This window comes from Mytilus edulis, chromosome 1 (genome assembly GCF_963676685.1).
Source record: "Mytilus edulis chromosome 1, xbMytEdul2.2, whole genome shotgun sequence".
Taxonomy (NCBI): Eukaryota; Metazoa; Mollusca; class Bivalvia; order Mytilida; family Mytilidae; genus Mytilus; species Mytilus edulis.
This window is the reverse complement of record NC_092344.1, coordinates 68,852,311-68,864,095: the sequence shown is the minus strand read 5'-3', so window position 1 is coordinate 68,864,095 and position 11,785 is coordinate 68,852,311. Positions and strand designations below refer to the sequence as shown.

The 11,785-nt window shown below is 30.9% G+C and overlaps 1 protein-coding gene across 1 annotated transcript in view; it reads left to right on the top strand.

The window, feature by feature from the left end:
- The first annotated feature begins 3,952 nt into the window (after positions 1-3,952).
- Positions 3,953-11,785, top strand: part of LOC139487900 (receptor-type tyrosine-protein phosphatase epsilon-like) — a 46,105-nt gene continuing 38,272 nt past the window's right edge. The window contains exons 1-2 of the mRNA XM_071273110.1: positions 3,953-4,025; positions 8,292-8,403. Of these exons, the coding sequence (XP_071129211.1) occupies positions 8,349-8,403 (55 nt within the window). The 5' untranslated portion in view covers positions 3,953-4,025; positions 8,292-8,348. The remainder of the gene's footprint in view (positions 4,026-8,291; positions 8,404-11,785) is intronic.

The window sequence follows — 11,785 nt, the reverse complement described above, 5'->3', positions numbered from 1 at the left end:
AAATATGCCGAAAAATGTCACTTTTCAGATGATTTTTGTCAAAAATGAAAGTGGCCGCATCCGTGTTCATCCTCAACCTTTATATATGTTATGTTTTATCATAAAATACAACTTACATTTCATTTTAAGGATGAACACGAATGCGGCCACTTTCGTTTCACACGAAAACTGTCTAAAATTTAACTAAAATGCTAGAATTGTGCAGATTTCAGTAATTTAGCATAACTTAATGGTGCTAGTACCCGATATATGTGCATTGTATTGTCAAAAACAGCCCATATTTATGTAGCAGAAGCATTCTACTGTCCAATAAATAACTAAAAGTTTACATTTTAACAATTTTGTAAAACTGCTATATTTTGGGGCCAAAAAGGGGTTTTACTGAACCTACTCCTTTGGTATCACGCTTCATGAAAACATATCGCGCATCAACTTCCGGTTAACAGAAAAAAATCAAAATTCTGCCCCAGAATGTCCATCTACTGTATAAATTTTTTCTCTCTCATGAACTACAAATAAGAACATTCTAGTATAAACTGCAGATTCACATGAGCATGTTTTACCGTGTGATGTCATGACCAAATGACCAAAAATAGTTAAATCTAATTATAGATTATAACATGACATTTTCCATATCGGCTCTGATATCAGACACTCTGGCTTGATATGGGAGTGTAGGGCTGATACTAGGGCCAATATGGAAAATGTCATGTAATAATCTATAACTAGATTTAACCTGTGGTGATCATTCAAATAGTTATGATTGAACATTTTCTCTTTTCTGAAGAAGTTAATTATGTGATAAATAGATTATAATATGCCTTTTACTTATTGACCCTGGTATCATTCCGCGACCCATATTGGCCCTCGGGTAACGCCACGGATTGATATTGGAGTCTGGGATGATATCAGGGCCAATATTGAAACGAACATGTTATAATCTATAATAATTTACTTTAACGAACAGCTATGCTTATCTTGGATAGACAAGTATTTCTTTGTGACGACAGGACTGCATTGATTGCTCGATTTTGTTATGGTCAACGTCTAGTGGCAAGTATTTCTTTAAATTCAAGACGAAAACAATTCAAATAATAAATTGTAAAGAAGAAATTCAGGGCTCGATTATAAGTCATCGAGACATGAGAAATACATGTATATTAAAATATATTTTTTTATCCTTGATAAGCTGCCATGATTTACACACACGCTGGTGACATTAAGCATTCTGCGGGTTATCTTCATAGAACAGGTTGATTGTTGGTGTTTGACCTACTTTCAGTACTATTGACGTTATTGAGAAGATGACTAATGGGTACGAAAGCCAACGGGAAAACTGTCCATCCAACTCAGAATGTATTGAAAATAAACAACTATAGGTCAAAGTACGCCCTTCAACACCAAACATCAAGAATTAAAGAGTCCAAAAATGACTAAATTGTAAAAAATCAAACTCGAAAATCAACTGTCTTATCTATATAAAAAACGAGAAACACTTATCAACCATACCAACAACGACAACCACTGAACCTACAACAAGCTCCAGGCCTAACATGTGCATAAGACGTCAATATATATTCTGTCTTTCTAAATTTTATTTAAGAAATATTTTTTGATATATAACTAACTACAAAGGTACCTCCGTCTCCAAGCGATATGTATCTACGTGGAATTAGAACACTGATATCACGTGTTTTTTGGTATGCTTTAAATAACATCTATTTTATCTTTTTCTTTCATGCGTAAGTCTTTAACACTGTCACGGGAAAGTAGCACTGATTTGCGTAATGATAAAAAAAAATAAAATCATCAAGATCTCATAATAATTTATTTACACTACCTTCCAAAAATCAGAGGTAACAGTGGTTGCACCTCGACCACTAGCACTCAAAAGAAGCCCGCTACTTACCAGAAAGGCTGTCTCATGAAATATAGTATTACTAATTCTGTTGTGGCAAACTTTTTCTCTTATAAAATACAGCCTTTTATTTCAACTTTAATATGAGAGACATACATTAAAAATAACGAGTGTATCGTCTAATAATAATTTTACATGACTTTTGTATGTTTCATTATAAAACGTTATTTTCATTGGCTAAAATCAATATTGCGTCTTTCTGAAATTAACCTACATTTAAAATTAAATGTAGAATTCATGATGACACAAGCTTTCTAAAAAAAGTGATGAGGTTGACAAAAGAAAAATTTTGATAGAAATCGTGTTTTCTTGATCCTTGCAAAAAAACGTAATTATAAGTATTGAATACATCTTTAAGTAATTTCATAGGGTTGTCAAAGCGTTGACCATGTACACATTTTCAAAAATGAAGCGGAGGTGCTTCATGAAAAAATGAACTCCGATCAATGATTTTACACCCCAATGAATTTACAAAAAAAACACCATTATATTTTTTAATACATTTATTTCAATCTAAAAAAAGATCCGTTTCGATTGTCTTTTCTAAATAACGAACTTTCCTTTTGTTGAAACATAAAGTTTTCCGTAATACTAAGATACTCTCACTTTTTAAGAACGTTAAATGCCGTATTTGGCAAAACCTTTTCAACTTTTTATCTTCAGTGCTGTACAACTTTGTACCTGTTTCACTTTCGATCTTTTATATCTGGGCGTTATGTATTCGGGTTTAGTTATCTGTAATTAGTTAATACTTCAGTTTCTTTATGTATATCTCTTTCATATTCATTTGATAAAATTTACTGTTTGCAATAGCATGAATTGTTCTATATAATAAGAATGTTCTTATCCCGGGCATAAAAACAATGCCGTATTTGGCGAAACCTTTTCAACTTTTGATCTTCAGTGTTGCACAACTTTGTACTTTTTTCACTTTCGACCTTTATATCTGGGCATCACTTGTAAGTCTTGTGTGGACAAGACGCGTTTTTGGCGTATTGAATTTTAAACCTGATGCTTTTTGTTATCTATTAATCATGTTTTTCTTTGTCTAATATGTTCTATTAATTTGTATTGTAGTCCTGTAATATTATGTTGTCATTTCAATGTTATATTTAACTTTGCCATTAAAGTGCGAGGTTTGGCATGCCACAAAACCAGGTTCAACCCACCACTTTTATTCCCCCTTTAAAAGTGTCCTGTACCAAGTCAGGAAGATGGCCATTGTTATATTATTGTTCGTTTCTGTGTGTGTTGCATTTTAACGTTGAGTCGTTTGTGTTTTCTCTTATTTTTGAGAAATTGAGATAAGACGTGGCACGGTACTTGTCTATCCCAAATTCATGTATTTGGTTTTCATGTTATATTTGTTATTCTCGTGGTGTTTTGTCTGATGCTTGGTCCGTTTCTGTGTGTGTTACGTTTCGGTGTTATGTCGTTGTTCTCTTATATTTAATGCGTTTCCCTCGGTTTTAGTTTGTTACCCCGATTTTGTTTTTTGTCCATGGATTTATGAGTTTTGAACAGCGGTTTACTACTGTTGCCTTTATTTAAAGCATCATGTAAACCCTAAGTATTATTTACTCCTTTTTAAAGTTATTCTAAAATACTCAAATTTATGTCTGACTCAGTGATTTTTCAAGTTTGGCCCTTTCGAGAGATTGAACGTAGGAAAAATATTAATATATTTTTATAAAGGTATCTCATTTGAAGTCAATCATCTAACATACTATATACACATACCCGTCACTATATTAAAAAGCATACCCTCACATGTTCAGAAAGTATACTTTTATGGTATTTAATTAAAAATTAATTTAGATAACACGACTACATGACGTAGAACATCATCCACATGCAAACGACAGAGAGATTAAGAAAGCACAACATTTGTTTTTATTTCCTTTCAAGTGTATCTCAAAATAAACATGTTCGAGCTTTCCTTCAATTCTAATAACAAATATATTCATTTTTTTTTCGGTTCAATATATATTTACGTCAAAATTTGACACACATGATTAAGTCCTCCTTGGTATTCGTAAATGTACTTCCTTGTGTGACTTTTATGATTTGAGATAGTACACTATCTATTGAGTATTCTTCATCAAACGTAAGTAAACAATTGTACATATCTGGCATCTTCAATTTTATCCAAATTATACTCACCAAATTAAATGTTCAAAATTTTAGGTATTTTATTTCGATAGTCAGATTTCATCCTTATAACACAATAAGTTAACTTTGTGGTGAATATATTATGAATCGCATATATATGTAGTTTTTTTCCTGATATATTTTTATGTTATAAAATTGCATAGAAGTTAAAACACAATAATAAGAATGAGAAAAGCTGGTACATGTATAACTGAAATCAGAAATATCCACCAGAGACCAAATGACAATAGAAGTTAACAACTACAGTAAAGGACACTGTACGGACTTCAATAATGGGTTAATATATAACAGGGGGCGTATATGGTCATAGACCATTTATATAATTTAAAATACCATTGATACATAGTCTAAATACACCAATGAAATAATGTATAGAATTGTCGAGTATATCGAACGATCTTATCATCGTAACTATGTTTTCGACCAAATGACTATGCCAAGATATTCCGATATTTTGCAAGCTAAATGATAAGTTATGTATGTCACTTATGTGCTACATGTGGAGCAGGAGCTGCCTTTCCTTCATTAGAACACACAGTGTATCAGTTTGTCTTTGGCTAATGAGTTTGAAAATCCCTTTGGTATTTTTCGCCTTCATTTTGAATTCTTTTTTTACAGCTGAAAAATTGTCCTTAAAATATTTACTGTTATTTATTTTTAACAAGAATATGACAAACAACATTCTTAGTTAAATAATTAAAAATAATTATGAATAAGCGGTTTTCGGTACTATTTTTCTAATACTATTCTTAATACCATCTGTAATTCAACCAATTGCAGTTTGCTGATAAGAGTAATCATATTTTTTCCTTTTTAGTCTTCTATATTATATATTACTTATAATTGACAATTTCCAAAAATTTCAGCTTATTATTATATTCATTCATCAATTGTTAACAATTTTTAAAACTTAAAACTTTGCCAGTGTCGACAAAAAAGAAAGTTTATTTAACGAATGAAACAAATGCGAATTTTAAAAATTTCTAAATCAGGAAAAACATGAAAATAAAAATATAACTTTTTATTGGTTAACAGACCGTTAAAAGAATTTAATAACAGGGAAATGTTTTGTTTTTTAAAAGACGTCAAAATTGGATTTCTCGTGGGAGTATTAATGTCTCTGTGCAGATTATTTAAATTGAAGGGTATACAATCTATCATAAATGATCAAGATATTTTTTTAATAAATCATAAATCAATACAAATAAACTCATCATAGATACCAGGACTAAATTTTGTATATACGGATAGCAACAATTGAAGTAATTTTAATCGTCTAGATTTTACATAGACAAGTAATTGTTTATTATAATAATATAGAAAACACTTCAAATAGTCCTTACAATGATTAAGTCACAATATTCAATTTAATCAGTTGTATCGTATGTACAGGTTGAGGAGCATCATGTCAAAAATGTCACAAGGTGTCAATTTACAAATCGCTTATGTAGCAACTAAAGAATTGATCTAAAATATTGTCGTATACAGACACTATAAATGCAGTAATCTTTGAAGATAAAAGTTATTGTACTAACCTACCGTTTGTTTTTAATTAAGATTTTTGTTCGTATCTGTTTTTTATTGCTTGCTGAACTTTTTGCTATTTGGAGTTAATCTCTATCTGTTATTGTTTCCAAGATAACAGGGAAAGTGAATCAAAATGAGTAATTTCATTATATGAGGGCCATTCTAGTACTCCTATTAGAAGTCGTCTGAAGGTTTTGAAAAAATAAGAATTGTTTTCTCAACACTCCACATTTTGCATCTGTAGGATTTAAAGATAATACACAAAACTTGTCTTTTACTACCGTGTTCTATTTTAGTCATATTTGCCATGTTAGTAAGCACGTGGTTTCATCAAAAACATTTATACATATTTGTTTATGGGACAGCTGAAGAATGCCTCCGGGTTCGGGAGTTTCTCGCAGCATTAAAGACCAATTGGTGGCCTTCGGTTGTTGTCTGGTCTGTGGTAGGGTTGTTGTCTCTCTGACACATTCCCCATTTCCATTTCCAATTGTATTAAAACTAGATACCCCAGTATTTTGGGTTTTGCCTTAGAAGTTTCAGAGGATTATATTCTTGTAAAAGTAAACGCGTTTGGCCAAACGAAAAGGTCAAGAAGGCCCAGGTGAGCTAAAGCTAAATAAAATGTAAACGCATAATAGTCCTTCGTGAATTGCAACCAATACAGCGATTTGATTGGTCAATGAGCAAGCGAACAAATTGTTCCTTGTTATGAACTAGCATACACACACACTTATACTGTTAGTATGCTAATCTATGCGTTTCCGTAAAAGGTAGTGTTCCCGACCTATTTAGAGGGAATAATGTAAAACTACATCTGATTATCAAATCTACGCAAAGTACATCCTTTACAAGATACCGACAGAAGAATTTAGAAAGCGCATCAGGTGTATATGATATTTTAAGTGTGTTTCGAAATAAATTGATGAAAAACATTGACTTCGTCTTCAATTCTTATTAAAATGTGAAGTTGTTTGTCGGTAAAAAAGATGGATTATAATTAAGTAAACATTAAAAGTGATACAAATGATTCAGTACTATTTTTATTATCATAACAATACTTTTATTATTTAAGGTACATTATTTATTGCACAATAACCATTTTTAAGCAAGATACATTTATAGTTGTTGATATTTAGTTTAAATTTTAATAGATAGGCAATCATTTTCAAAATGTCTAAATTTTAATATTTTAGAAACATAGGGTTAAATTCGCAATTTCAGATATCAATAATATAACTTTATATAACAGAACATTTCTTTACCACGAATAGTCACTAGCTAAAATTCTATACCTGATATATGCTTAGGGTTTTATTGTCACAGTCATACCAAATTCCTGGCCCCCTGGAAAACCCTCAAATCCGTCTCTTTAATTTTGCTAATACAAGATAATAGATTTAACAGAGACCTGTTGTGATATCAACATATGCATATGATTTATTAAATTTATACATACAGACCAAATATCGAAATATCATTTGAACTATGTATAAATGTTTCAATTACATCTACAGATTTTATATTTTTTATTAAACAATAATTATTGTTAAATAACTACGCGAAGATCATCAGATTGATGTAGCATATTTACGTGACGATATCGGGATATAGGTATTTAGTCGTATCTTAACACGTACTTGTGATTTGTTTACAAACCGGTATTGACAGAAATAAACAAACAAATGTCGAAAAGTTCAGGACTTAATTAAATCTGTATTTGGGTAAGATGATGCAAGCATAGTATTTTTTACGATTTTTATTGCGTCTTACACTTTGAGAAGCAAATAATCTTTCACTACTTTATTAAAATATTGTGTAAAAACGTTAATTATGAGCTATGAAAGTTAAGTGGCTCGAGTATTTTTCTGAGGAAGTTTTAAAAAATTTCATCAAAATATTTTTTACAAAGGACTAGATTTCATTAGTCTTTACTATCCTATAGATTAACAACTTTTGGTTATATTTATATTTTAGAATCTTCATTGAAGGTGGAGCAAGAATGCACAGTTAATTAATTATATTGATGACATTCCTTTGTATTATGTGCCGATTCGAATAAAAGATTTGCGAGTATTGTCTCCCTTCAACAGGTTCATTATTTTATAATTCAGTATAGGTTTCTGATATATTTTGGATAATTACAAAATGTATCAATTCAATATAGTTCAGTTTTTGTTATTTGTGTATCAAAAACATTGATGTACGAATATAATTTCATAAATTTGAAACGTTTAAAATGATTACATACCAATATAAAGAACCGTCTATCATGTTTGAAAAAGACTATAATAATAAATGAATATCGAATTATTCATCTCCCCTTCATGATAGATTGATTGGGAAACTAACCAGAGTTATCTAATATTAATCACACCCAGGCACTAGCAAGCAAATGTTGATTGTTGCTTATTTAACGAAGACAATTTCCCACTATAAACGAATGTTACTTTATACAAGTATAAGGACTTTGTTAGCTAAATCTACAAATTTTATTAGATACTATGAATTTTCATTACAATTGATTATTATGCTATCAGATATGGTATTTTGTTTGTGTATAAACGATAACATCAATATTACAAGCACATTATTTTTACATCCTGTTAATGTTAATCATCAATTTAAAAAAAAACAACGCATAACAATTTATTTTTATCAGTTTTATTTGCAGATAACTAGTTGGACGTGCTTCATTAGATTTGATACATGTTTTGTACTAAAAAATAGTATGTTATGTACAATACTTATCCACGTTATTGCCGTGTTGACTGTCACAGCACAAAGTAAGTTGTGTTTTTGTATATTACCTGTCAACTAAAACTATGAACCCCTTTTTCATCATTATTCACTCAACTGTTAAGTATCAATGAATAAAATAAGCCTTTGAGAAGATACGCTCGTTAAAAGACACAGATAATTTAACATATATATGCATGTACATTATGTACATTAGATCGTTTTTTTCATTTTCATTTTCCTTTACATGTGAAATAGGATTGGCTCTTAAGCAGTATGTCTTGAAACTATTTTTTTTTAACTCCGTCATATTACTATTTTATTGATCGTAAGTTTTTATTTACTACATTGTATATCGCAGGCATTTAGACCGTGGTTGAAAGTATGTAAACTGTTGTACAGTCGGAAACCCGGTTGAAATAGAACAAAAGAATCGAAGCTCTTTGTTAGAGAAGGCGATAAATGTGTACTGTAATGTTTACTATAGTGACAAAAATTTTAAAAGTTAAAAGAAACAAACAAAATTATAATTTTCTTCTCAATTACGAAGTGTTTTATTTTAAAAACACCATTTGCATAAGTTTTCAATTTATTTAGTACATAGTTAAGCAGAACAATTAGATATCAAGTCGACGACATGGGAATCTTTCAAGTTGGATGAAAGAAATGCATAACATCCGATTTAAAAAAAAATTACCACGGACGGAAAACACACCAATGTATCAGTTCAGTAATTTTCGTTCCATTATGTGACTTAAGAAAAAATTCCAAAAAAATGAGTAACAATAGTATCAAAAGGAGAAAATCAAATGCACCTTTTTTTTTGTTAGGGCGTGTTTGAGTTGAAAATTTTGTCTTGATATCGTATAAATCAAGAATATTTCATACATCGTCTCGCTCCAGATTATATCATTTTTATTTATCAAAGCTACAGGTTGACTTTATAACATACAAAAAATCACAGTACTAAAAGATGCAATATATAGGTCAAGTGAAATACCTATCTAATGAATCACAAAAACAGAGAAGGTGGGTTCGAATAGCTATTTTTTTTTACTGGAAGTACTTGACGACAGTCTTTCAAGTTGGATGATGAAAATGCATATCTTCGAAAAATTAAATTCTTTTGTGTGTGATAACCAGGATTTATAGTCTTCAGCCACTAAAAAAATCTAGTCTGCCCTTCCACGAAATATTTAATTAGATTTTTTTTTAAATGTTTATGAATTTTCGAAAATTCCACCTGACAACCGATCAGACAATAGTTTTAAGTTGAATCAATGCGGACAAGATCATTAACTGATGCTTATTCGCTAGTTGATATATTTGCCTTTTAAAATACAACTGACATATTAGGATCGTAATGGTGCAATGGGGATAAATTTATCGGTTTCCAAGAGCAAAATTGGTAGCGTCATCCCTACAATGGCTTCCATTTCTACGATTGTGAAAATGAATTGGCGTAATGGGGAGATAATTTTGACGAAGTAGAATCCTGACTGTTGTAGGAAGAATTTTTGTAAAATATTTTCTGATTGGATAATTTCAGGAAAGGTATCAAAAGTCATAGCCATACTTGGTGACAGGACATTTTTTTTAGCCCTCTTCCTTTTATCCAAAGTTCGTATTTTTTTCTCTGTTTTTCTGTACTATGAACATAGTTACATATACAATAAATAAAGTGAATTTGCTATTTACTATCAATTCCAAGTTTACTTTCGATTGATCGTCACTATCCAATCCGGTCACTGATATATTACATAGAGACTCTCTATATTGCCGTGGTGGATAGTAAACTTGGTATTGATAGTAAATAGCAAATACACTTTATTAATCGTATGTGTATGAATACTTTTCAGGAAAAGCGGAAGTCTTGTCTATGACTTAAAAGTCCGTTCGATGACGGAAACCATATCCGGATGCATTTATTTTCGTTTTTCTCCCAGAATATAACTAACTGAATAATCATAAGCGAGGATGACAAATGAGACTATGCATGGTACCTATAGGACATACATTTGTAGATGCATGATGATTAATTTATTGTGGAAGGAAGAGGAGCGACACACAAAATGAGGTCTTCTCATTTAATATTATAGATATACAGTATGCCTTATTAGCTACTGAAACTGTTTATCTGCGTCTTTGGCACTCAACTGTCAATTTCAACAAAGATTTTTTTAGCATCTTTGTTAGATTTATCTATGTGCTTGTTTGAATTTTATAATCCGTTGTGTCGTATGTCTGTGATTAATTTTTACACAGTTTAACCTGCCGATCCAAAATTGATGTCACATAAGACTACATGTAGTGTGTCTGGTTTTTTTTTGTTTTTTATTAATATAACGGAACTATTAACAACTGTCATGATACACGTAGGTGATTTAACCCGTCGTTTTACGTTTCCGGAAATTGGCAATTTGCTTTTCCGTGAAAATGTTTCCGCGAAAAAAGTCCACGTTTCCGGAAATAAATACCATACTTTTCCGGGAAAATAGTTACGATACCGGAAAAATAAATTATTACTTTTGGGGCAAATAATTAAGGAGTTATACCTGTTGAATAAAAAAGAATAAAATAAAGACTCGCCACCTTTCGTTAATTGGTATCTTTTGTTCGGGGTGAGGCGGTGGTGCCCAAATTGTTGGTGGAAATCTCGAAATTGCAATCTATTTAAAGTTCCAATATATAATCTGAAATCTTCGTGCATTCATCGTCAGATGGAGCATCTACTATTAATTCTCCAAAGTGTTCTTCAATCTTATTGTTTGGCAAGTAAGCAAGTCCACTTTGTAGGTAATTTGAGATATTGGTTACGCCTTTCTCTGTATAAGGACATAGCAACATATATGTTAATTGTAGATATAAGATATGACTTTTTTTTTAAAAGATTCTAAATTAATATGACGTGCTTCTTTCGCTTTGTGAACAAACCCATGCTCTAAATCCAATAAAATTTGTTTGCACATGCGTACAATGTATATTGACTACTTCACAATAATGAATTTTATCAAATTATCATGCACTTAATATATTTCCTTAACTTTAAAACACTTTCAAACTATTAAATGGTGTACATGATGTTATTAATTCATTTATTATGACTGTAATGTGTTGCATTCCAAAATTGACATATTTGACCTAGATACAACAACGTACCGTTCATGCTGGCTGTTCAAACTCCTCCCTATGAAAAATCACAGTGCCAGCCGTTTGCTTCTTTGCAAACAAAGAAGGGAGGTTCATGGAAGAGCTTTCACAAACGCTTTTACACTTCTACTTATCGGACATAGAAATTACCTTAATTGTCCTAATACGGTATATATTGTTTTTTAACGGCTTAATGACCAGAGATGTCCTGCATTTGTAATTAAAGTGGGACAAACATACACCAATGCCGTCTGTAATACAATGCACTAACTACAAATG